This window comes from Clytia hemisphaerica, unplaced genomic scaffold (assembly GCF_902728285.1).
Source record: "Clytia hemisphaerica strain Z4C2 unplaced genomic scaffold, Clytia hemisphaerica genome assembly, whole genome shotgun sequence".
Classification (NCBI taxonomy): Eukaryota; Metazoa; Cnidaria; class Hydrozoa; order Leptothecata; family Clytiidae; genus Clytia; species Clytia hemisphaerica.
Window position 1 is genome coordinate 734,507 of NW_027104207.1, and position 27,959 is coordinate 762,465.

Consider the following 27,959-nt stretch of genomic DNA (forward strand, 5'->3'; position numbering starts at 1 on the left):
CCCATCCAAAACGCGCCAAGAACGCGCCGTAATCGTGACGACGGATTGTATTTAGCGGTTTTGAGGACTGGATCTTTTGAAATCTAGCGATAGATTTTAGTTTCAATCCGGAGTTTGTGTGAAAACAACGCGCGAGCGTTCTGGATGGAAAATAAGTGGCTTCATTTCCCTTCGGGCTTGGAAGTCAATGGGATTTACCAACCATTTTATTTTGAGAGTAATTGACGTTGCAACCACCTTATTCGATATCTTTCAGTATTTTTCTGTACCTTATTGCGGCTAGTCTCTCAGCAAAGCAAGTTTTGTTTTTACTTTATCTGATTTATATGACTAAATTTTTACGTTATGCCTTTTTGAAGCTCATTTTTATTTGACGTCAATTTTGTTTTCTTTTTTTTAATGAGTTGTTACCATTAACTGTAAGAGGTTGATTTTAGCAGATCCTTTTTATAACGAGTTTACTCAGCAATTTACTTGTGGTTAAGTCTACACAGCACAACCTGGTTTATGAAGACATGTGATTAACCCACTGATTGCAGAAGTGCTAACGGTACTCATTAACCGTCTGAAATTAGATAAAGAGCTGAGCTTGCTCTGATCATACATAATCCGGGGTTAGATGACACGTGACACCTTTGGGAATCAAACTCAGGCCCGCTTGGTTGGCGACACGGTGATTAAATTACTGCGCAAATCTAACTGATGAATGCGAAGATGTGAATTAAACAAAAGATCAGTGCAAAACATATTCGTACAAAAACCACTAAAAAAAAAGAGAAAAATAATGATTTGACGTCAGATTTTTTTTTCGGTGGCTGCGGAAAAATAAAGTGCGTAAAATTCTCCGTTGATATAAGTAAATGACGAAGAGAGGAGGTCCTTCGAAGAAAGTCTTGTTGGTAATGTAGATTTTTTTGGAGGATGGCCAGCAAAAACTTGAAGCGAGGGGATGATCCCATCGGGAAAGGTATTTGAATATTGCATTTACGATTTGTTCATCATGGAGGTGTCATGGGACCTATTTCAAGCAGTTCGTTAAAAAACAGTTTCAATACAGCGCCTCGCCTTAGTTAGCCCACCCAGCCTGTGTATAAAGTAAAGATCGGAATTGACTCTCCTTTCAGTCCTGACTCAGGATTTTTTCTTTGCCTTTTCGGCGAGATTAGGTTTTTTAAAAGGAGATTACTGATTGGTAAATTAAAATCCGCGTGAAATTTTTAAAATTACAAATTATAATTTTTTTTTATATTTTCTTCCATAGCATTCAAAAGCGATCGTAATTTTCAGGAGTTATTGAAATGTGGTATCTTTGACGATTATTTCAACACCTTTTTATCGCTTCCCGTAAGTTTCGCAACTTTTCATAGACCTTCTTTTTCGTTTCAGTTTTAAACAAAAGAATTCCTCGTGCTCTTATAACTTTAATTGGATGCCAATTTACACTTTTTTCCTGGAAAAAACTTGCAATTTTTCCTAGGTTTGCTGAAATTTCCACCCTTACAAACAGTAAAGTTATCAAAAAGTCTACCCTAAAAGTGCATTTCTGCTATCTTGAAAACATACCGTGAACCGCCGCACACACCCGTCGGTCAATATACCCCCACCCCTCCGGCCACTTTCTATAAAAATTTCTATGTTTCATTCATTTTAGATTTTCGCCAAACGCTTTTTCTATCGTAAAGACACAGGAATGTTCGAAATTGACCCTCCTGTCAAAAGAAATGCACATGTAAGTCTGTCTTTTGCAAGAGTTCCAAAATCATTATCATAGTGTCCTAGTGGGTTGGTTACCCCAACCCACTATATATATTTTGAAACGTTCTTGTTGTCCCCTCCTTTTAAACCCCCCCCTAGATTTTTGAAAAACCTCTTGCCCCCCTTTTCGAAAAAAATTTCGAACCTTAAGAGTCCCCAATTTCATGCGTTTTGCCTAAAAATTGACATTTTTGGATAAAAAGTTAAGTCATTTCTCTGAAACAGGCATGTTTTAACACTGTTATACCAAAAAATTCATAAAATATGCTACTGCTTTGAAGCCTGAAAACCTTATCCCCGCCTAGAGATTTTCTGATTCGTTCTAATTTTTGCCCCTCTTGATTTTCAAAAAGGTTTTTGACTCCCCCCCCCCCCTTTTGGCATTTTTGCCAAAAAAAATTCCCGACACTATGTTTATGATGGTTAAAATATGTCATCGCAAGCAGTTTCAAATACAAATTAATTGGAACGTCATAGTATTGTTATAACAAACGTTTCAGTGTTGCATTTTTTCTGTTTGTATTGTAAACAAGAATTCTTTTCATGTGGTATTCTTCACTATGAAATTTCGTAAAATTTTTATCCGTCCACAGATATCATATTTCTTAACACGCTAGATAGGCTGGGATAAGCTAAATGTCCACAGATTTCCCGTGGAAGTGTGTCCAATTTTGGAGTCGACTAGTCCGCCATGTTATTTTATAGTTTAACTTGGATTTTCAACGTTCGAATTTCTAAACATTCGAATCTCGCTGTATAAAGACCAGAACTAAAAACAAGATTACGGGCTAGTCAGCTCTAGAACACGCTTCCTTTTTATGGGAAACCCGATCCAGTCAAATAGTTAGAGATCAGTGGTTATAATGCCCATATTTACCAAAGTTGGATATACCACTGTCAACGAGTGTTCTAAGATTGATTTCTGAAAGTTTCCCGAATTTTCAGAACATCAAAGTGTCAAAATCGCCAGTGACAACACAAATACAAATCTTCCTACTAAGAGTTATGGATTTAAAGTTCAAAGACCGATCTGATCAACAAATTTGGTCGATAATTTTATACGATGCTATGGACAATAGATGGGAAATACTGGTTGTAGAGTTTAGAACAAGACGTAAACACGGAACTGTTTACTCGCCCTCGGGCTAACCTCCGTTTTCATGTTTCGATAGGATCTTCTACTATATTATATATATTTTTTTAGTATCTGATCTACGACAAGATTATCACATGGATTCGTGTTAACCGTGGATCGATCTTCTTAATGACCGGCATTTGTAATGAATACAGATTTGTTGAACAATTATCTAAACTTGATATCCCTCTAGAAATTGGTAAGAAATCATTGTTAGTTAACCTTTTCGAAAACAAAGTGATTCATATTTTGTGGGGGAGGGTGATTATAAATTTTTCCCCGATTAATCGATATATCTCGAATATTTTATTCACATCGAGCAGTCAAATCGAGGCTTTTAAGATGGAAATAACTAGTTGACCCCACAAACACCTATTATTCAAACCGGCTATTGTCTTGCAACCTCCCCATAGTGTGCAGAGGGGTCCAGCCCCCAGCATTTTTCAGGGGGGGGGCTAAGGAAAATAGCCCCCAGCTAAATTCTTGAAACGTAGCCCCCACCAGTTCTATTACACAACACTCAGCAACAACACCCCAGTCAAGCAAAAATTATTTAGCCCGCCCCCTAAGCTCAGGGGGTGCATTTTATGCCCCCCCCTCTGACCTGCTAATTTTGGAAAAGCTCGATTCTTAGAGGAACTATAGTCTTTCTAGACCATCTAAAAAGAACGACAAATAACTATTAAAAACGAGAAAAAGAACGACAAAGAACGATATATTTAGCCATCTTAACCCCCCACCTTAGAAGTGACACCAACACTACATATTCATTACTTTTTGTACTTTGCGCTGTTTAACAACTAGCGGTTTAAAGAACGATAGCTTACGCATGCGTATATGTCTATTTGGGTGATCTGGAAACATTAGATGAACATTATCTCCTTGTTTCTGTAGATGGTTATACAAAAGAAGAATTGAAAAAATACCAAAAGCAATACACAAGAAAAGTGTTGGATATTCAACGTATGAAGCGGTTCTTTGAAGGATCCATTGGTGAGCGTCTCGTGCAATTATGGATGGATGCTGAACGTTATCATCGACAGGTAAGGGCCAACGAAATTTGACTAAAATTTATTTTGCATTAACTCTACTCAGATTGGTTAAATTTCAAATGTTATCAATTCTCGTTGGTTAAAAACAAGACTAAAAATCCTCAGTTTTCATCTATTTTCAATTCCGTTTAATGCTAAATTTTAATCCATCGATAGTAAGAGATGGAGAATTATGAAAGCAAGGTCAAAGTTGAAAATTTTATTGAATCGTGAAAATGACACCATTTCAAATTCATATTTACTTTCTTCTTTTATATAGGTTCCGGATAATTGCCACCGCTTCGTACTAAAAGAGATTTCCGACAAATACCTTGTAGAGGGAGCGCCGCAGGGGTTAAACCACTCCTTGCGTGAAAAGATTAATAGTTATTTACATGAAGCGTACATCAGTAAACAGTATAGTGAAGTTAATTATCCAACGTTGTTGGTTCCCGTTCAAGAAATGATATTAAAGAGTCTTCAAGATTATTGGCTACCCAAATATTTCATACACCGATTGAAAAGAAAACGATTAGCTATCATGAGATGGGGTAAGTAGATTGAGTCGATATCTTTACGTAGATAGCCCAGTAATCTAGGAATTGTAGACAGTCTTTCGACTTATTTTCACGACCAGCCGGCTCGACTATCTACGAACTGAACGGATTATTGAAAGGAACGGGGGTTAGAACCGCACGAACCCCTGGTTTGAGTTGCTGACCACTTGGTCATTGCCTTCTTTAGTCTTTTCTACTTGACACAAAACTTTTATCGAATGTTTTATGGATGTTAATAGATGTTTCATGTCAACTGTTGATGTTTCATGTCAACATCCGAGACTAGCTGAATATAATTATATGGAAGCTAGAAAGATCTGGTAAATCACCTTAACATGTTGTATTGTAAATCTCGTTGACGACTAATCAGATTGCAACTATAGACTTTGTGATGTCAAAAAGAAAGCGAATTCTTGTTCGCTAGCTTTGAAGCCAATTTTCTTTTTCATTGACAACAGGTAGCGGTAAGAAAGCTTGTCGTTCAAATCTCAATAGCGCTCTCGAACACAAAGAACAGACAAAAGATAAGAAACCAGCTGCTATGCTAGATGTTGTCACACAGCTGAGAGAAAAACAGAAAAATAAGATTGAGTTGATGCGACAAGGACTTGGGGAAGATGGTGAGAAGCTACCGGACAGTAGATCGGGAAGTCAAGAACCGCACAACGAACATGGAAGCCCTGACACTGAAGAAACTGAAGGTATATATTTTTCTAATGATGAATGGGTATGGCGCTTGAAAAAGAAAAAAAATACTTGTCGATCTTTCATCTAGTGGTTTCTATTAAAGCAGGCAATTTGTTAAAACGAAATGTCTTTAGTTAAATACCGCAATGAGATTGTGAGTGAAATCAAATCGCTCTCTTACCCCCATTGGTAGTATCCACTTTTTTTCTGGCTATTTGCAAGATAGACACTGTCTCAGTCTTATGTCTCCTGTTTACAGGCATTTTTAAGTCTCGTGATATTTATACAGGTCAGGAATCTGTTATTTTTGAACAGTCTATAGATACAGTGGAACCTCCATTAGCGGACACCATCGGCGGCGAAACTTTTCAATTCTGTGCTCTAATTTTGGTATAAGGTACTATTAAAGAGTTAAAGTATGTAAAGTTTTGGTCTCAAATACTTTTCTAGAGACACTAGGACATAGAAGAACAAGAGAATGATTTTTTAAATGCAACAATTTAGTTTTTATGAATCATAGTAGCTTTGATGAGGTCCCTGTAATTTATCATTTTCATGACGTAAGCAAATTCACCGACTGAATAAAGGGAGCGATTCAAAAGTCTAAGCAATTTGTTTAATGAAAGTATTTAAGAAATACATAGTTTGGATATATCAATTTTGTCTAGTTTTAAGTCTGGGACCAGTTTGACCGTTGATGTCCGCTAATTAGAGAGGAAAAAGTAGAGTTTCAGCCATTTTGTGCAAAAAACTGGAGGGTCCGCTAATTGAGTGTCCGCCTTTTGGAAACTTTTTTATGAGAATTTGACCGGGGAAAATAGAATTGTTCGCTAATTAGAGGTGCCCGCCTTTTAGAGTGTCCGTTAATTGGTGATTTTACTGTATTTTAGATAAGTACATGGCTTTCGATTACTGCCTAGTGAGATTCGAATCGGGATACGTTGACTTGTGACTTGTGACTCAAACGCCTGCAGACTACTCTAACCATTGCTCCTAAAATGAGCTTTTCCAGAAATAGTCCGTGCCCCCCCCCTGTCGAGGAATCGGATATCCAGGGGTTTAACGGTTTTTGTTCAAAAGTGGATATCCAGGGGGTTAAATATCTACAAGGGAAGTAAAGGGGGTAAAGTGTCTTTTCAAGTAAAAAATACGATATCCAGAGGTAAGCATCTTTATAAGAGAGGATATCTAGGGGGTTGAGCATATTTTTAAAAGTAGAATATCCAGGGGGTTCGATACTTCGAAAAATCAATATCCTCAACAGTGTATGGGTAAAAAATTTTTCTAGAAAAGCCCAATATCTTGTTTGTTTTTAGAAACGAAAGATGACTCTTCAAGCAGTGATGATGATGGGCTTATAGGTAACCGTCGAACAAGGAGTGAGAAGATCAGAGCTCAAGCAACCTTGGAGTACGTGTTGAATGGGCTTGAGCTAGAGGCAGAAGGCACAAAGGTATTCACATTATTTTTGCGAAAGTTTGACAATGTTATTACAAATAATACTTTGTTATAGAGACGCTCTTGTAGCCCATAGTTAAATAGTTGACCCTCCCTAATTCGATCTTGAAGGGGTCACACTCTATAGCTGTGCGGACCAATGTTTTAGTTCGAATTACAGAAAGATCCGATATATTAAAGTTTGAATTATAGAGAGTTGATTCTGTATCATTTTTTCCATCTACGTGTAGTGTGGGCTACTGATAGTGTCACCAATATGCTAGTTCTATCATAAATTCGGATCCGTATAGGTAGGTATTTTACGCTCAGAACTTCGGTTCTTTGAGCACTCTATAGACTCTGTTGAGGAGCAAGCTCTGTTTCTCCGTTCACCACAGGCGATTATGTGAAGCTCATCACTTAGTGTTTTGAGCACTCTATTGACAACAGCAGTCCATGCTGGCTTACCCGAGCCGCACTAATGAGTCCTGGGAAAGACGAAATACGTGTCTGCGGATAGATGTATAGGTAGGCATAAATCTTTATTTGGGTTGTATTAATATAGTCAGGTTTTTAACAATTTTCTTTCAATAGAGACTTGCAAAAAGGATTAAGAAGAAAAAGCGCATCATCCCAGTTAAGAAAAACAAATCGTCATTCAATCGGTTACGAATCGATATTCACGGAATTGAAACGGTATGGTCATTCTCCTCATAATTTATAGACCTTAAAAATATTCAAAACAAGTTAAGAAAATTTTAAGGGCTTTGTGAACTCTAAAACATTCGATATCTTAGAAAAATGGACAACAAATTGGTTCTTGTTAAAAATCCACTATACTGCATTCTATTCCAAAAAGCACTCTCACACTATTTGAAATTTTTAAAACACCTTTTTTTGACTACTTTACTCACCTAAACCCAGATTAACATTCTGAAAAGTGAAGTCTGAATGGCTAAACAAAAATACTGAGTTTGCAAACGCATTGTATTTCTTTAAAACGAACAAGCAGGACAAAGTAGTGCGTTACGTCAGTTGTTTGTTTTACCTTAAGAGAAGAGAATTTATATTTAAATTTTTTTCCGCCAAAATTTCTTCCCTTAAGGTATTTCATTGTCTTCTCTCTAAAATTACATTTTCCAGACAATATTTTTAATAAGAATAGAAAACGTGAACGTTCCAATCGAGGAAAACGTTCTCGAGCGCTCTTCCGGGACGTTTGGAAAGGATATGGAACGTCCCAAAATCGTTCTGCTTCGTTTGTATTTCAAATCGTCTGCTGTGACACACATAACCTCAATGAAACAATTACAAGTGAACTTAAAGGTTTTATTTTTACATAAGTGTTCCCGTTTCACATCAGACACATATTTCATATCAGCACAGTGTCTGCCTATTGTAATATTGTGCCGATATAAGCATGTTTTTCTTTTCCTCTTTCTGACCAATCTTGCTCAACATTTGTGTCAATCCAATGTGAAAAAGCTTGTAAATTAAAATTGATGAGTAAGCAAACGAATTTCACAGTTATGTAAAAGCAAAACCTTTAGCATTGTTGATCCTGCTCTATATTTTTGTTTTATCACATCAATACAGGACAACAAAGCTGTAGTAACAGAAATCGAACACATAATGGCGTCAGAAGATCAACTGGAAAATGACCGTGAAATTTTTCCTGCTCTCGCTCAACCAATGGCAAGTTGTGGACATGAGAAAAGTAACAAGAATCGTAAAGCGACTTTATATGAAGCGATGTACGCTATGAAAGATGACTATGAGGCTGATACTGAAGATGATCTGGTAATTTATGCGTGCGATTTTTAACAAAATTTATGCATTAATTGACATAATTTATGACTTATTTTATGGGAAGTTTTACAGGCTTTTAATTTTTCATGGCGAGTTTTGTAAATCCAAAACTTCTAGGAAAATGAAAGAGCTTGGGTGAAAGAGAGACCGATTTACAAAATTAAACCCACGCGGAAATTTTAAATCCTTGTTTTGCGAACTAAAAGTCCACACGAAAATTTGAACTTGAGTCTTCATAACCCGAATACGCACGGGGAACACAAATTTGTTCGAGTTCTGGAAATTTCGAGTTCTCGAGTAAGGTTTATAGACATTTGAGTAATAGAGTTAAAGAGACGTCACTGTATCAAGAAAACTAACTTTGCCAAAGGATCAAATTAACGTTTATCTAAATAATATTTTTTCAGGCAAAAACTAAGGCTGGAAGGAACAGTTTAAACAATGATCGAATGAGTCCACAAAGTGGACAAAGTGATAGCAGTAAAAAGTGGCGTGATGTTGGGCGGAAGGCAGTATCCTTGGCTGGCAGACGGCGGCGCTCAAATGTTTCACCAAACACTGGTGAATCGCCAACTGGTAAGTTGTTATTAATCCAATAATGACCGGTTAGTGAGGGCTGTACAGCCCGAAAAAACCGGTCATTATTATATTTGTTAACCGTTTCCTTCAGCCTCGATTGATTTTTAGCGCATTATCCAGGAAAAATAGCGAAATAAAGCGAGAAGAGATAAAAAATGGTTATAATTTCTGACGTCAGATGATAAGCAAATGATATCACTCTTTAAAAAACAAAACCTTTAACGTATCTGTTTTTTTTTTGTTTTTTTAATATAATCTCTACAATTTTGGATATTATTAAAAGTACCATCCCTCCAATACGTGAGTCTGTTTAGCTACCCATTTATAGCCATAAATTTTTAGCTTAAGTTTAAGGAATGTTTTGGACCTAGAAAGATGTGAAAATTCTGGATACATAATCATATTTGAAATAAACGAAGTTCGGAGTTTCAGAAAAGTTTAAATTACAGTTATAGTATTATAGTGGAGATAGGTGGAGTCCCCATAACTTGAACTTCTAAAAGTCTTATGCCTCCTTAAACTCGAGCAAGCTTTCTGGCCCCTTCAGTTAACAATACACAAATTTCTTATTAGCATATTCATATAAAATAGTCACGAAAAAACGTCGAGTAAAGCTCTGATTGGCTAAGACATGCAAAGATAACCTCATACTCTGGAGATTTTTAAAAAATAATCAATAACTTTACTAGACTTTTTGGACCTACCCCGGTGGGGTGGAGGTCCTATAAATTAACCCGTGTTCGTTAGTTCGTTCGTTCGTTCGTTCGTTCGTTCGTTCGTTCGTTCGTTCGTTAGTTACCAACTTTTCTCGAGATTGGCTCATTCAATTTTTCTGATTTTTTGCACAAAGGTGCATTACTATAAACCCTCGAATGTGACGGAGCCCGATTTTCGAAAAAAAAATTTTTCCGGCCGCTAGAACCGGAAATGTCCCGAAAAAAGCGGTTTTTTGAGATTTTCTCGAGATTTTATCATTAGTTTTTTGCGATTTTTTGCACATAGATGCACATTAGTACTGCCGAAAAGGTGTCGAAAACCGTTTGCAGAAAAAAAAAATTTTCCGGTCTGTAGAACCGGAAATGTGCTGGAAATCGTCGTTTTTTCACATTTCCGTCACATTTTTTCAACTTATTTAATTGTTTCTTTACAGAAAAATGTTCTTTATGATGATGCCCAAAACTTAGCATCGTTTGATTTCCAAAAAATCATCCTTTGAATCCGGAACTCCTTAAAAATCGCCGGAACAGCCGAAAACCGGCGTAAAACGGTTTTCCTTCATTTTTTCAACTTATACTCGACAGATTTTCATGATTTTTTGCACAATGATGTAAAATGGCAATGTCCAAAATGTGACAGAGTCCAATTTTCGAAAAAGAAATTTTTCCGGCCGCTAGAACTGGAAATGTCCCGAAAAAAGCGGTTTTCTGAGATTTTCTCGAGATGAATGATTGATTAAAGTGTCGATATTATTATTCTTTCACCGTTAAACATCGATGCGTTTCTTAATTGCTTTCTCCGTTCCAATAGATATATAAATCGAAATTTAAAATTATACATTACTTCCATTAAATTCTAATTATTCGTTTTATAAATAGGTAGGTCCATTAAAGTATTACTTGTTTTTCGTGACTTTTTACATGAATCTGCTAATAGGAAATCCGTGTATTCTTTACACCGGTCTCAATACCACGATTCTCCATTTTCATAACTGGAACAAATTTGAGTTCCCCGTGCTGGTTCGAATTATTGAAACTCCGCTGCACTGTTTAGAAGTTTTATATTTACCTAAGTTTTCCCGTTTCATATCAGACATATTTCATATCAGGACAGTGTCTACCTATTGTTATATTTTGCTGATATAAACAAAAAATGTTGTTCTTTTCCTCTTTCTGACCAATCTTGCTCCACACCCGTGTCAATTCAATGTGAAAAAGTTTGTGAATTAAAATTGATGAGTAAGCAAACGATATCACTCTTATTTAAAAACAAATTTAAATCATATATTTAAGATTACCTTTCCAATAACTTTTAATTCTAACTTTTCTTCTTTATTATTAATAACCTTCCCATTGTTGTCAATTTTAGGTGTCAAACTTCCACCACTGATCAACACCATCACGCAAACCTCGCGATCATTCGTTGCACCAAAAATCCATGTTCGAGATTCTTATGTCCAAATTCAACCACCATACACCAAAAAGTTCTTGAATAAAAATGTTCTCAATATTTTTCCAGGTATGCCATTATTTTCTCTCTCAATAACAATCGGGATTTTCAAAATTATGCTTTCTCTAATTCAATCTTCACGGGAAAAATCTTTTTAATTTCGATTTTTTATCGCAAGGTTTGCTTCTTCTTACATGCGTAACAATTGCACGAGAAAAAGTTTTCAACACGTCATTTTGGTTATCTAACGGTCTTTTCCATCTCCGCCCACTTGTTAGTGGGACTTTTCCATCACCTTTGCATACTTCAATGATTTCTGGGATCGGTAAAGCCACATTTTCTTATGCCAATAACTCTAGAAGAAATCAGACGATTATATTTATTAATTCATTTCTAGAAAAGCGTCAACAAATCTTAACAGCCGCTCTAACTACTGACCAAATAGCCGGTAATCCGCTCTTACAATATTTCAAAAAGAACGGGCTAGTGGAAGCGGCGAACGGGTTGAGGTTTTGGTCTGCTTCAACACATATGTTGACTGATACACGATTCTATGAACCGCTTGAAAGGAAAAGACAATGTCAGGTTAGTGTTCAGCCTCCTCTATAGATATACTTACTATGGCGAGGCCAATTTAATTTGTTGTTTTATGGGGCAAGCTACCCAAAAAGGAGGGTCGGTTCGTCGGTGAAAAAAAACAAAACAAAAGTAGAATTTCACCTATAAAATCTCCTCAAAAGGCAAACTACTACATCTTGACAAAAATACGAACAAAAAGACACAGAAAGACTCGAATTCATGGATGAAATGAAAACTTGAACATAACATTCTCAAAACCTTGGAAAACCTACCAAACAATAATTAGAATTATAAAATTTGGGAGTCTTTAAAGCAATGAAAATAAAAATGTACTACCAAAATTAATTTTATTTTTATTTCGATTTTTGGAATTTCCGGTTCGGCCGGACCTGTAAAGCAACTAATCAAATGGGTCTCGCCTGAAAACCTTTTTCGCTATGGAATGAGTAGAAGCCCTCAGTATCAGAAGGATTTTCTGTCTCACCAGAAATTTGGCTTCAGTTTTTGGACCTACCCCGGTGGGGTGGAGGTCCTATAAATTAACCCGTGTTCGTTAGTTAGTTAGTTAGTTCGTTCGTTCGTTCGTTCGTTAGTTACCAACTTTTCTCGAGATTGGCTCATTCAATTTTTCTGATTTTTTGCACAAAGATGCATTACTATAAACCCTCGAATGTGACGGAGCCCGATTTTCGAAAAAAAAATTTTTCCGGCCGGTAGAACCGGAAATGTCCCGAAAAAAGCGGTTTTTTGAGATTTTCTCGAGATTTTATCATTAGTTTTTTGCGATTTTTTGCACATAGATGCACATTAGTACTGCCGAAAAGGTGTCGAAAACCGTTTGCCGAAAAAAAAATTTTCCGGTCTGTAGAACCGGAAATGTGCCGGAAATCGTCGTTTTTTTTTTCACATTTCCGTCACATTTTTTTCAACTTATTTAATTGTTTTCTTTTACAGAAAAATGTTCTTTATGATGATGCCCAAAACTTAGCATCGTTTGATTTCCAAAAAAATCATCCTTTGAATCCGGAACTCCTTAAAAATCGCCGGAACAGCCGAAAACCGGCGTAAAACGGTTTTCCTTAATTTTTTCAACTTATACTCGACAGATTTTCATGATTTTTTGCACAATGATGTAAAATGGCAATCCTCAAAATGTGACAGAGCCCAATTTTCGAAAAATAAATTTTTCCGGCCGCTAGAACCGGAAATGTCCCGAAAAAAGCGGTTTTTTGACATTTTCTCGAGATTTTATCATTAGTTTTTTGTGATTTTTTGCACATAGATGCACATTCATAGATGCACATTAGTACTGCCGAAAAGGTGTCGAAAACCGTTTGCCGAAAAAAAATTTTTTCCGGTCTGTAGAACCGGAAATGTGCCGGAAATCGTCGTTTTTTCACATTTCCGTCATAATTTTTCAACTTATTTAATTGTTTCTTTATAGAAAAATGTTCTTTATGATGATGCCCAAAACTTAGCATCGTTTGATTTCCAAAAAAATCATCCTTTGAATCCGAAGCCATTTGAATTTTTTACTTCAGTTTTAATTTTCTCTGAATGATTGATTAAAGTGTCGATATTATTTTTCTTTCACTGTTAAACATCGATGCGTTTCTTAATTGCTTTCTCCGTTCCAATAGATATATAAATCGAAATTTAAAATTATACATTACTTCCATTAAATTCTAATTATTCGTTTTATAAATAGGTAGGTCCATTAAAGTATTACTTGTTAGTTTTATTCTCATCTCTACCGTAGTAGAATCATCCCGCTGAATTTGATCTGGCCAAAATCCTTTTAAAACTAGATTGATATTTTATTTTTGCCCTGCAATATCCTTATTCTCACTTTTCACACTCTCTCACACAAAACTTTTACTTTTCTATCAACCCTTTCGATGCATTTAAAAGCCTTAAAGACGGTACGTCCTGTCGGTTGCTTGCCTTGAGTGTCCAAGCCAAGTAGTGAGTTTTAACGATTTTAAAACTTTGTACAGTTGACGCTCTCTAATTCGACGTCCTACTCTTCGGTACGTTCCATTACTCGATAATATCAAAAGCCACAGTCATGGAGAAACTCTCATAAACGATGCTCTACTATTCGATTTCAATACGCTCCCTTATTCGATGAAAATCCAATTCCCTTGAAAAAAGAATTGGAGAGCGTCAACTGTATTATGTTGTTGATGGAAAACTTAAAATGTAAAAGCAGCAAATTTATTGAACAAAAAAAATGAAGTGACTGGTTATGTAATATGTTATATTCTGGGGTGGAGTACTTAGGCAAGTGAAGGATACGGGTATGTGCCGCCCTTAAGGGTGCCTTTTTTAACCTGAAAGTACCTGTAAGGGTTAAAGAAACCAGAAAATTAAATAAGGGTCGGAAAAATAGGAAAATTTCAACTTTTTGCTCCTTGAAAGAACAAAATTTGGTCAAATTAGTCCCAATAAGGGTCGTAAAATTCGCCAAATTTTCCTTTTTTTTCTCCTGTTTAGTCCCGCTAAGGGACCGATGGTCAAAAGTCGGGCGACACATACCGTCAGGTCGCAACCCTAGTACCGCCCGGGTTTTGTTAACAAATGTTTTTAAACTTGTGTTTCTCACGTGTTTTTCTAGATCATCATTAATTTATACTTGAAACCGTCAGCAGAATATGAGGTTTGCTTGGACGCTAAAATGAGACAAGAATTAACGAACGCTCTTCTTGACGATCATGGTATAACCAAACTTATGGAAGCTTCTGTTGTTATTACTGAGGTAATTTACATTGTTCCTTACTGCAATCGGATGAATTTTAGATTTAATTTCACGAGGCTAAAAATTGGCGATATCTTCTAGATGTATTTTTGCGATTTAGATATTTTAAAGATTATTCGCGAATCAGACATAAATCAGTGGAGAATGGCCTTGAAAACGCCATTTTCTTTAAAAGCAAAAAATTATTTCATCATAATTGTCATACTGAAGTGCCATCTTGCAAGCCTTACTTGTTACTCTATCTTGATGCTTATTAATTGATAACAAAAATATGTTTTTATCTTTTCAGTCGTTGATGCCAGCGTGGGAGAATTTCTTACGGAATGACGAAGAAATGTTCCTGAAGTATACTGTAAGTTTAGTATACTGTAAGTATACTAAGTTTGCTCAAACCGGGTTCTTATGAAAATTTTATAAAGCCAAGTTTCCAAGAAATAGACCTTTATCGGAATTTTTGATTTTTCTAAAAAAGCGATGCATTGTGGGATTGTTTCGAGTGTATTACAATAGAAATCTCTTAGGAATTCCTCGAGGGATTTGTACTAGTAATCTCATGGTTATAAGGGAAATTCGGGATAAATTTCCCGAGGTCAATTTTGAAACTTTTTGAAATTTCCCGAGTGCAACGAGGGAAATTTAAAACATTTCGAAATTTGACCGAGGGTAATTTATCCAGAATTTCACGAAAATAAGCATGGGATTCCTGGTTAATCTCATGGTTTGGATTGAAATTCTAACAATTCTGAAAGACGTCAATTTAACACTGGAAATCAATCTGAAATTTAAAAAAGAGGTCTCAAAAAAGTCATAGAAACGCGAATCGAGTTTTAATTGGATAGTATTCCATTTACTTAAGCCTTTGAAGTTAGTAAGAAAGTCGAAAAAGGTAATGAATTTCCAAACGATGAAAATTTCACTTTTGCGGGAAATTACAAAATCTAAGAGGGAAATTACAAAAGCTAGGAGGGAAATTACAAGTTCGCGGGAAATTACAAATTAACGTAAGCAAAAACGTCAATCGAATTTCAATCAACCATGAGATTACTATTGTAATACACTCGAACAATCCCACAATGCATTGCATTTTTAGAAAAATCTAATACTCTGATAAGGTCTATTAACTTAGAAACCATCTGTTGAAATAGGAGCAAATTACCGTACGCTGAAATTACAATATTCACAATTCAGTGTTTTTCTGTTCTTTATTCTTCCATTAAATTTACTTGCTTGCTTGCTTGCTCTAATTCCAATCTAAATGAAAAATCTATTCTGTTACTTTCTGGCAAATGTGATTTGGCAAGAATCAATTTGCAAGTACTTTTGTCTTTCCATCACTAGCTATGAAATGTAGACAACTCTTGTCGTTTGACTTACGTGTTACGCTCGAAACGAAGGAAGATTTGGCGTAACCTAATCAATTACGAGATTCGAATATTTGCTTTCGAGAAATCTAATTAAAAACAGAACAAAATGGATTTTATTGGCTGTTAAAAACTGGACATACTTCAAAGGGTTTCGCAAGGAAATAGCTATTTTAGTATTTATACCTGAAATACCTTAAATAACCTAGCTAAGGTTTAAAAACATAAGATATATATACAGGGTGTCCCTAATTAAAGTATCGAGTCGAAACACAACTATGAGTAGAAAGTTTTATGTGCGTGTTCACAAAATTGTATTTTAAGCTCTCCCTCTTTTTTCTTTGTCATTACGATTAATTTATACGTTGTAACTACCTTTTGTAATAAGCCTGTGTGATGGAGAACGTTCTTATATTTTAGCGATAACACACACAAACTTTTCTACTCAATCGCATGTTCAAACTCGATACTTTAATTAGGGACACCCTGTATATATCCCGTGTCATCGACCCTTACCCTACAATTTCAGTCCCCTGGAAAATTGACTTTTATTTCATCCCATTTAATATGTTAGAGAAAAAATTGCACACCAAAACCACCCCAACCTTTTGACTCATGAACAATAGAAGTTCGATGAGATTTCGATTGTTTTACCGGGGCTGTAAAACAGGGATATATATCTTGTATCTGTGTCATTAATGTTTTTTTTTCTAATTTCTTCCTCCAACAGACGAAACAGAGACATCCTAACAGGAAATATGACGATCAGTTTTTCTTCGATTTCACACCGGAAAATTCTGAAGAAGAAGATGATGAAGCTATTGAAGAATATCTGAAAAAATTGCAAGAAAAAGAAAAAGAAAAAGTTTTCGTGAAGAAATTTCATGGCTCCCGTATGTGGAGAGCTATGGAGCTTGCTATCTCTATCGGTCTAGGACGTGAGTTGAAATTACTATTTCTTATTGTTTGTTTAATAGAAAGAAAGGAGATATCGAATCACTAGCTAATAAAAGTAAATAACCAAAGGCTAGAGGCAAATCTTCTAAAGGATTTCCAAGCCTTCTCAGGCAAGAGAAGGTGCTGTTAGCAATATATCGTAAGTTTTTTTCCCGCATTTCGGGCGAGGGGTTGAATTCAAGCGCTTAATTATTCTGGGCGATACATTTTTTATTATTATATACCTGTAGGCAAAAACAGCCATTGAATAATTCCTGATATACCACAGCTATTATACAACGGTAGAATTTTTTCTTTTCTTTCGGCTTCGCCTCGTTGAATATTACATCACCTCGGGTTAATAAATCTCAATAACCATTTTTTACCTATTGAATATATCTGCTTAATATCTGGTGTTAAATGTTGTTTTCAATGTAGCGTGAGTAAACTCCACATTGACTGTGCAGCTTATGTAAGACTTATGTAGTAACTTCAAATCCTACGTAGAATATTTACCTTTAAATTTTTGCTTTACCTCATTTTCCGTGAATCCAATAAATCTATTTTGCTCAAATTCTTGATATTCAAGACGTAATATTTTATACGGAAACACCCGAAAACACCGGGCGTTTGCCATCAGTTTAAACAATGAAACTGGTGACAAACGCCCGGTGTTTTTCGTGTGTTTCCGTATAAAAGATTACGTCACGAATATCAAGAATTATGCTTTTACTTTTTACATTTTGTCGCAATGAAAGAAATCTTTTAATATTTTTTAAAAATCGCGTATGGATTTAAATCATGACATACATTACATAAGGGCTACGATTTAGACTCCTTTCGCTGAGAATTGATTACTTTTATAGACAGATTCGAATAAAATAAACTTGAACTAGGGAGACTCAACTGCGATATTATTTTCACTATTTTCTTCATTTTCCAGACGAAGACGTACTAAAAGATGCAAACGAGAGTGAACAATGGTCCACTGACCAAGACAAAGGACATTCTGATAATTCGTCATCTGACGACGAAGCTGGAAGTCTCAACCTTCGCAATCTTCATCTCATTAGTTTGAAAGCACAGCGTGCAAATCAAAAGAAATTACAAGCTCTCTTTGGCCACAACCCTGGTAAGTTCTTTTTATATTCATGACGTAATGTTTTTACGGAAGCACCCAAAATAACCAGGGCGTTGCCACTAGTTTTATTGTTTAAAAAAATTCAAAATTAGTGACAAACACCCGGTTTTTATTTAGGTGCATCGTTACGTCATGAAAATCAGGAAAAGTGGTTTTTCATGATTTCCACCATTATGGAAGCAAAAGGTCGAATCTGTAGAGGAGATCCCAGCTGGCACACAACGTTGTTTCAACGTTTATCTAACGTTTATCTAACGTTATATGGACGTTGTGAACGTTAAATAAACGTTGAAACAATGTTGTGTGCCAGCTGGGATCCCTCAATCCCTCAATCAAATGATCCAAAATGGCGTAATTTACATAACCCAACAAAACATGAAAACATCTATGTTTGGTGATTTTGTGGTATGTCACGCGTTTTTGTATCCATTTCTTATGAAATGCATAGTTTTTGAGAGATGGGTCAAATCATGGCGTTCTAAAGTTACTTTAAGGTAAAGGCAGGGGGGGAATAAACCTTAGCTTTATGAAGAATCAGCAAATTGCATTGAGATGTATGAGATCAGGGGAGAAATAAAAGCTCTACAATCATGATCGTAATATTTGAGAAAACAGGGAAATTCCCACGAATTTTCAAAACCACAAACGATTTGGAAGTTAAGTTGGAAGGGTAGAGTTTTAACTCTGAGTTTTAACGCTAGACTTAACACTTAGGACCTTAGGATCTGAGAATCCAAAAGTTCAAAAATGGTCCAATAAGGCTCAGAATCTAGCCTGTGCCAAATTAAAATATCCGATTCAATTTAAGAGATGGCCCAAAATCGACTCTCTCTCGCCCGAACTCCAAATTTCGAAAAACGAGGAAATAAGCTAAAATAAATTTTGACTATGATTGTAGAAGAAATTAGCATTGATTTCCCCTCTAAAAAGTAGGCTCGTGGTGTTTGAAATTTAAGATAAAGAGATTCGCCTTTCGCCAAGTTTTTATTGAATAGAATCCCGTATGCGATTTTTTCAGAAAACTTCACTTACGAACCTGATAAAAGATTTACTTTACTTTTGATTAATTAATCAATTTTTGTTTTTTATTTACAGGGAACATTGCGTTAATGCATGATTACAGTGGAGGACACGCGGCCGCGTTCAACAGTTTGTACAATGAGTCTGGTAACGAGGATGATGGTTTCGATGGAAACAACAAATTAATTAATAACGAACGAAATTTGAAAAATATACAACAGCCAGCCAAACCAAGGTTAGGAGAATTACAATCACTTTGAAGTATCTTTATTGACCAAAAAACTTAAACTTTGAGACCTTCACTCGGCGATTTTTAAATTTTTGTGCAACCCGAAAAGGACACAGTGTTGAAATTCTAATATCTTCGAGCAGAAATTGAAGAGTTTGAGTAAATACACTTTTTCTTTGTAAGCATAACGTTTATAAGCATATACATAGGATCAAATTCGGTAATAAATAAGCATAATGTTCATAATTTGTGCAGCTTTTCTAAAACACTGACCATTTTAGGGTTACTTTTAAAGCTGTTTTAGCTTTCTTGGACCAAAGATTCTCGCCTGCGACAAAAACTGTAATTAAAATGTAAATACAGTGTTCCGACTTAAAAATTCGAAATTTCCATGAACCCAAAGAAAATCAACAAATAGAAGTCTAAGCATATAAATGAGCATAAATTAAGGCTGAAAATGAAAATTTTGCTAAGCATATTGAGCCTCAACCCGATTTTCCCGTATGCTTATAAAAAAAGAGAAGTAAAGAGTGTAAGTGAGTACGGTTAAGGCTGCATATTCATTTTTTTATCATCCTACTCATTTAATCGTCTACAGGAGTTTCTACGACATTCTGAGTGAACCAGCACAGTTTGATTTTTTCAAACGGTACTTGGTGAAAGAGAAATCGGAGACACCATTATTATTCTGGTCAGCGGTGGAAAGCATGCGCACGATGAGCAAAAGTGGGAAAGCCAGGCAAGGTCGTGCAACTGGCATCGTCAAACGATATTTTGGTGCCTCAACTGATTACGGTAAGGACTGGTGAAATACCTTTCAATTTAGATTCGAATAATTCAAAATCATGGTTTTTGCCGAAAATCCCTGGAAAATCTGTGTTTCTGTGTAGTGAATCAACTTGAAATCCTCTAAATTTCATCCTTTTTTTACAGGCAAAGGCTTACAATGTGAAGCAGATATCATTCGTGATATCTGTTTAATGGATAAAGTTTCTCCAGCTATGTTAGTTTCTGCTCAAGCATGTGTTGCTAAAAGCTTGGAAGAAAATTGGTATGTTTTTATTTTTTTTTGACAATCATTTTTATCAAGGAATGAAGTTAATCTCATAATAACGAGAGACCTGAAACCCGGTACAGGAGTTTTGCTTTGTTTTTGGTAGGATGGCGAATGAAAAATTAACTCTGGCAATTTCTAGATTCTAGGCCGGCGAATTCTTAGCAAGCGCAGTGTAGTGATTAGCGTAAATATCTACGTATATGGGCGTAAAGGCCCAGCAGTGTTGGCACTGTCAGCATATTTTTCCACTGCAGAATCGCCATACAGGAGCGAATTTTTTCAATGTATAGACTCGAGTCGGGCGAGCAATAAACATTAAATTACTTTAAACTTTTTTCTACTAATTAAGAAAGAAAGATTTGACCATATAAATTGGAGGTATTAATTATATGTGGTTTTTTCTTACGCATGCGCACAATAGAAAGTCAGGTAGTTTGATTTTAGCCTGGAATCGTCGGTTGATAATTGCGTGCATAGACCCCGACAAAGGGAATTTTTTTCGACAAGTTGTGTTTTAAAGGCCCATTGCGCTGCGCGTTGGGCCAATAAAGCCATTTCAGTAAAACCTTTTCGTTTTTTTAAACATCATCAGTATTATGTTGCAAGTAAAAATACATTTTGATAGAAATTTATTGAAGAAGCTCAAAGTATACTACACTGTAATTGTATCGATTCACATTAGTGACGATAGTGAGTATATCTGCGACCGCAGTCGAGGGCGACCCGAAGGCTCCTCTTTAAATTAAATAGCTATCCGCCCGAAGGCGTGGGAGGACGCCACTCTTACTCCCTTGATTGCTTCACTACCCTTGATCCTTTTCTCAATTGCTGAGCATTAAGCAGAGCATGGCCCCCGTCACCGGGGGGAGGGCCAGGGGGCCATGCCCCCCAATATTTTGCAAAGTATTTTTTTTTTACTTTAAAAAATCTTATATATACCTTTTAGAGGGTTGAAATAAGGGTAAAAAGTCGAAAATTTTCTTCGTTGCCCAACCATGGTGGGCGACATATTTTTTTGGCCCCCTCAATTCGATTTGCACGCCGGGGGTCATGCAGAGAGGCACCAAGTACCATTTTGGAAATCTTTAGTATGATCGAACACTTGCGGACCGTAGCCGAGTTCTCTACTCTCACACTACGGTTGGCTATATATAGCTACAAAGCTTCATTCATATTTAAGCTCTCTATCATTGGATTTTCACAATACAGAGGTTGCAAAAGTAAAGTTTTGAAGACAAATCACGCTTTTACTCTCAATTTTTATGTGCTTGTTACATGACATTTATTTCTGATTGGTTCGAATTTATTGATACTAATAAAGTTATCAGCTGTAAGTTGTAAAGCAAAGTAATATGGGAATAAATCACGTGAACTTTTTCGAGTAACCACATGTTTTAACTGCACTGCTATAATTTTGTAATCATGGTATTACTACGTATTCATTTTATTTCCCTCCATAGGTTCACCAAATATTTACAGACCTTCCAAGATGATGGTGGAATGATTGGAGTTCAAATCCTCCCTGTTTTCGGTCACAAAGACCTCAAGACTGTGAAACAAAAATCGGTATTTCATTTTTTTTTATCTTCCTGGGATTAGATTCATTTTAAGCTAAGATTCGGTTATTTTGAAGAACTTATCCAGCATACATGTTAGATTTAGTTTATTGGAGCTCTGATTTCAGTGTCGTTCAGTGAAACTGTGAAACAAAAAACGGTATTTCATTTTTTTACCTTCCTGGGATTAGATTCATTTTAAGCTAAGATTCGATTATTTTGAAGAACTTATCCAGCATACATGTTAGATTTAGTTTATTGAAGTTCTGATTTCAGTGTCGTTCAGTGAAACTGTGAAACAAAAAACGGTATTTCATTTTTTTATCTTCCTGGGATTAGATTCATTTTAAGCTAAGGTTCGATTATTTTGAAGAACTATTCCAGCATACATGTTAGATTTAGTTTATTGAAGTTCTGATTTTAGTGTCGTTCAGTGAAATTGTGAAATAAAAAACGGTATTTTATTTTTTTACCTTCCTGGGATTAGATTCATTTTAAGCTAAGATTTGGTTATTTAGAACAACTCTTTCAGCATACATGTTAGATTTAGTTTATTGAAGCTCTGATTTTAGTGCCGTTCAGTGAAACTGTGAAACAAAAAACGGTATTTCATTTTTTTTTACCTTCCTGGGATTAGATTCATTTTAAGCTAAGGTTCGATTATTTTGAAGAACTTATTCAGCATACATGTTAGATTTAGTTTATTGAAGTTCTGATTTCAGTGATTTCAATGATATGACGGGAGAGTCTCCATAACTCGAACAGTCGAACATGTACAATTCTAATGTCTTCTACTCGCGATAATGATTGAAAGTTTTAAAGTTCTGAGCAAAATACTTTAGAATAATAAGTTACCTTTGTTGTATGATGAATTGTTAACCGGTTACTTTTTCGAAGCGGGCTACACGGCTTTTTGCACAATACAATACACGGGTTTCGAATTAAATTTTTGGTTATCTTTAGCTTTGATCCCATGTAAATTTGCACGAAAAATATCAAGTAAACAGAACGAAAATTGGCCGTGTATCAAGCAATTTTAGCTCATTTTTCCATTTTGACAGACTTTATGGGTCATTTATGAAAACAAAAAACATTAAAATAAAAAGTCAATCGTTTAATCATATTTCTTTTATTGAATTTAAAATAGAAAAACATCTTTTGAATGAACACCTGGCTTTCAAAAGAGAAGAAAGGAAATCTATCAACCTTTTATAAGGCATTTCCCCTTATCGCTCCTTTTATTTACTTGATTTTTTCTCTCGCGCCAGATTTAATTCGAAACCCGTGTATTGGTTCTTTTCGCATGACGACGGGCCTACACTGCCCAGAGTTGCCCGTCGTTAGGAAAATTCACTGTGACGTCACTTTTTCAAAGGAAAATAAACAATGCGTTGACATCATTTCTCTCATTTTTTATTTCTGACGTCAGAAATTATAACAATTTTTTATCTCTTTTCGCTTGTATTTTTCACTTTATTTCGCTATTTTTCCTGGATAAAACACTAAAAATCAATCAAAGCTGAACTAAACAGTTAACAAATACAATAATGACCCGAGGTTGTTGCGTCGACCGAGGGCAATATTTTCAGTACAGCCCTCACTAACCGGTCATTATTGTATTAGTATTAAACACTGGGCGAAATAAGAGATTTCCAATCCTGGAAATATCTTGAAAATATGATGTTTCTATGAATTTCAGAATTGGAAATATCATGAAATATGATATTTCCACAACACAATATAGAAAAGTCATATTTCCATATTTACAAAAGTATATGGAAATATCCTATTTTCAAGATATTTCCAGGATTGGAAATCTCATCATATTTTTAAGATATTTCCAGGATTGGAAATCTCTTCTTCCGACCAGTGTAAAGTCTGCTCCGAAGAAAAATTTCCACGTCTTAGGTTAGACATAATTAGAAAGATTATTTTAGTAGTTCAATTTATGCATATTAAACTTTTCAAAAAATTCAAAAAAAAGAAGATGAAAGACAAACTTGTAACGAATGACAATTTCTTCTTCTTCTTCTTTAGCGTGGTTTATGGAGGATGTTTACACGCAACGTTATCAGTTTCCGTCGCGGAATCATGAACCCAGACACGTTGAAAATGTTCCGTGGTTTTCTAATCTTACAACATGAAATCAATGTGGAGCAGTTCAAAGCTTGTAAGTATGACCTTGACCTTTCTTAACCTTTTGAACCCGAATGCCGTACATGTACGCAATTTGATAGACACGTCTTTCTCGCGCCATATCTTTTATTAGCTTGCTTGGTAATCGTTCAACAAAGAAGAAAAAGAAAGTAGAGAGTCTAAGCTTTCCGTTGATATATAATGATGTACTGTTATGATCACGTGGCGAGTCAGCACTTTTCGAAGAAAAACACAAGAATTTGTAGCGTAGTTACAAGAATAATCTCACATATAGTCTATTAAACTATTTGCGCATTTTTTGTTTTGCCGATAACTCACGTTTAGCCAAATGTGCAGCACGCTTTGAGACCTGGTACAAACTTCTAACCTCTGCAGTCGCGTTCACACAGCGCTCTGTCCATTTATAGCCTAATGTGAATTTCCCTGTGAGAAAGTCTGTTAAAAGGTTTGTATTGAGCTCTCAAACTACTACTACTTCTTTCTCAAACACACTTTATTTGAAATTCTCGATTGGCTAACAGACTCTAAATAAATGAATTACCGTAGAAAACGTACCTGCTTATAGATATGGTTACTCCATTCTTGTTTGAATTCAGTTAGTTTATTATTACAGTAGTACAGAAAAGGTCAAAAAGTTAGAAAAGAAAAGACATTTAAAATGTGATTCTTTTTAAGCACAAAATGCGGAAGCCGCGGTAGTAGTCGGAGGAGGAGGTCCTCAAGGACAAAATGTTGCGCCACAGGGAGTCCCCAATGCAGGGGCAGGGCCACCAGGAGGAAATACAGTCCAACACCCACCACGTATTGTGATTAACAATAAACTGATTTACACTGAACGACTTGTGGCTGATCTACAATTTTGGTCCGAAGTTGAAAGGTAGATATTGTTTTAGATGTTCCCTAAGGACTACCAATTTCTAGAAGATGTCAGCGACCTAAATTCAAACTTCAACTCCTCTGTAACCATTCTGAGTTTCTTTGACACCTGTTAAATTTATAAAAAAACGTGTATGAGCCGTTTTTAATTACCTTATCGGCCCTTTTTACGCTGGCCCCAATTTAACGCTGGTCCATTTTTACGCCGGCCATTATTACGTCACACCCTGATTTTGGGGCTTACGCCAATTAGGGCCCTAAATAACGCCAAAATTTGTTAGAACATTGGCTATTTATGCTTCAATTTACATTAAAATATCACTTCCAGTAGTAAACTGTTGAAAATTCCATTGAAAATCACTGATTTTTTAGATATGGAGTAAAACAATGGATAATTTTTTATCTTCGAATCATACCTAAAATCCTTTAAAGAGAGAAAAATGGTCAAAAATCAACGCCACTTTTGATTAAATTTTGCAAAATTTTGGCCCTTTTTACACCGGCCCTTTTAACGCCGGCCCTTATTACGCCAAGACCCTAAAAATAACGCCAATATGGGCCGGCGTAAAAAGGGCCGATAAGGTAATACTTCCAAACTTAATCTGTATTTGTATACATTGAATTCCTTTGCCTGTTTATTCGGTATTGGATATTCCAATTTTCCTAAAATTTCTATCTTTTATGCAGATACAAGGACTTTGCGGACGCGGTCGTCTTGTGCGCCAAGTTGGGCAATTATACTAAAGATGATGAACTGATAGTTGTCAAGAAAGCACAAACTATTGTTGAATGTTTCATCGAATCACAAATCTCTCCCAAAGTGCAGGTAAGTTATGCCAACATACACCCCTGTGTCATTGGCCTGTGAAATTACGCACATTAGCTTGTCATAACGCACAGCAATATTTAAAATACTAAAAGATTTGATTTTTGTTACACGGAGAATCACCCCGACAATATATCCGGCATACTACTTTAATGAACCTACTTACGCTCAAAGTAATACGCCTTGCGTACAATTCAAATTAATGATTTCAAAAATACAGAAAAACATGTTCTTTCCCGACATAATTGGCCATGCTTATTTACGACGCCATGGCTACGAATTATAATTTATCTTTCTCCATTTCCTCTAGATCAACATCAGTAATGAACTTGGAGATAACATTATCAACTTAGTTTCCAATGGAATCATCGAACGTGGTCTGTTCCATGAAGCCGCACTCACAACTTTCTCGATCCTTATTAATTTCTGGAAAAAGTAAGTCGACTCACTGTCTGTCTGTATTTATGTCTATGTATCTGTTTTTATGACTGTTGTTTTTTTCGCCTTTTGAATGCACCTAATAATTTAAAATCGAAGCACCCTTAGAAAGGGGGATTTAGGAATTTCATCAAAATGTCTACAGCTAAATGCATCATTAAACCGTGTCAAATCTAAACCAAATCTTCTTTAACGTGTAATCAAGGCTCATGTTCAAGTCTTGTCCGCAGTAATGGCATTATGGTTCACCCTCCTTCCATTTATTAAGTACTTAATGTATTTAGCGCTCTCCACAGCTTTTCAGCATAGGCCATTTCAGAGTCGAAATGGATCATAGGTAATATTGACTGATTACGCCTCCATAACGGCTTTCTGTTGGCTAGACGCAATAATCTTCAAAATGTTTCAAGTCTTTGGACCAATAGTAAGTCGTCATTACCGTGCAGTGGTCCTGATTACCCATTACGCTTTGCGACTGTGAAATGGCCTATTCAATGTTTTTCCAGAGTCTCGATACCCAGCTGGCACACAACGTTGTTTCAACGTTCATCTAACGTTATATGGACGTTGTGAACGTTAGATAAACGTCGGAACAACGTTGTGTGCCAGCTGGGTAATGAGTCCATGATGCAAGGTTTGTATGCAAAAGACTCTAATTTGAGTTTAATAGTATATAACAAAAAATGCGGAAAATCATTTCTTCGTTTTCAGGTTTTGTTTATTCCGTTTCCTACCGAAAGAAGTTGCTCTTGGAAAACGAAGTCCCGTTAAAAATAACCGTTCAGTTCAAATTGCATCTAAAGAAAACGCCATCCGATTAAACCGAATGAAAAAAATAAGTCTACCTCCAGGTAAGCTGTTCATTTGAGAGTGTTAACAATACACCTGTCAAACCTTAGCGATGCGGTCAGGGACCAGCGATTGATGATATACAACGACACAGATTTTTTCCGTCAAAGGCCAAATACCTGAAATACCTGATTAGATGGTAAATGCCCTGGAAAACTGTGCTTTTTTCTGTCACTCTAATATTTATCAAAGGCCGAATACCTACTTGGCATAAAGAAGGCTAATTAATACAGCAGAATTAGGACAATAAAGGGAACTTTCAAAAACATTTTCCCAAAAATTAATAAGCGGGGGGCTGGAATAAGAATGTCCCGGGTAGAAAATTTTCAATAAAATTAATTAGCGGGGGGGCGGCAATTAGGTATCTGAGAGTAACCGTGCGCCGAGACCAAATTTTCTATGTAAATTCATTAACAGTCCCCTAAAAATCCGTCCGGGTCGCTAAGAGTTGATAGGTGTGTAGGCTTTTTATACACCATACCATTAAAAAAATGTCTTTCGTCTTTGAAACATATGATTTGATGAGGCAAGCTTGTCGTTTGAAATTTATAAAAAGGCCTAAGAGTTTTACACCAGCCATACAGTTAAAAACGGTAGTTCTTAATTAATAGAAGGAGAAAAATATTTTCTGTTTAGTTACTCCTCCTTGACGATTAAATTTTAATCCCAAACAACGGATTTTTTGCGAGGCAAACCTCGACGATTTTGGTACCTCCGGATACTCTCACAAGGGAGTGTGAGCATTTTTGGATGAACAATAAAGAAATGTATGTAAATGATGTTTATTTATCTTTAGATGAAGAGCATCCCAAGATTATGTTTTCGTTGCAACTTGGTATTCGGTTAGCGGCCGTCAAACCCGGACGACGTGGCCGAAAAGGTGGTGCCAGTCAGCAAGTCGATGTATTTATGACACCGTCAGAACAAAATGCAGTCTCTATGTTTTATTGATTTGTCATTTTCGTCACTCTTTGTTTTTTTGAATATATTTCTCAAAAAGGATAAATTTACTTTTCTTAT

The 27,959-nt window shown here is 35.9% G+C and overlaps 1 protein-coding gene across 1 annotated transcript; it reads left to right on the plus strand.

Moving 5' to 3' along the window:
• Positions 1-852: 852 nt before the first annotated feature.
• LOC136815436 (uncharacterized) lies at positions 853-27,945 on the plus strand. The gene is made up of 27 exons (XM_067071887.1): positions 853-967; positions 1,262-1,344; positions 1,652-1,729; positions 2,960-3,089; positions 3,785-3,933; positions 4,202-4,472; positions 4,937-5,179; positions 6,482-6,618; positions 7,197-7,298; positions 8,199-8,402; positions 8,819-8,987; positions 11,076-11,225; positions 11,554-11,741; positions 14,353-14,493; positions 14,783-14,845; positions 16,585-16,792; positions 17,734-17,922; positions 19,027-19,186; positions 19,779-19,975; positions 20,114-20,231; positions 21,698-21,803; positions 23,831-23,963; positions 24,626-24,827; positions 25,514-25,652; positions 25,963-26,087; positions 26,802-26,941; positions 27,736-27,945. The coding sequence occupies exons 1-27, from the start codon at positions 922-924 to the stop codon at positions 27,888-27,890; spliced, it is 4,026 nt and encodes a 1,341-aa protein (XP_066927988.1). The 5' UTR covers positions 853-921; the 3' UTR covers positions 27,891-27,945.
• Positions 27,946-27,959: the final 14 nt, after the last annotated feature.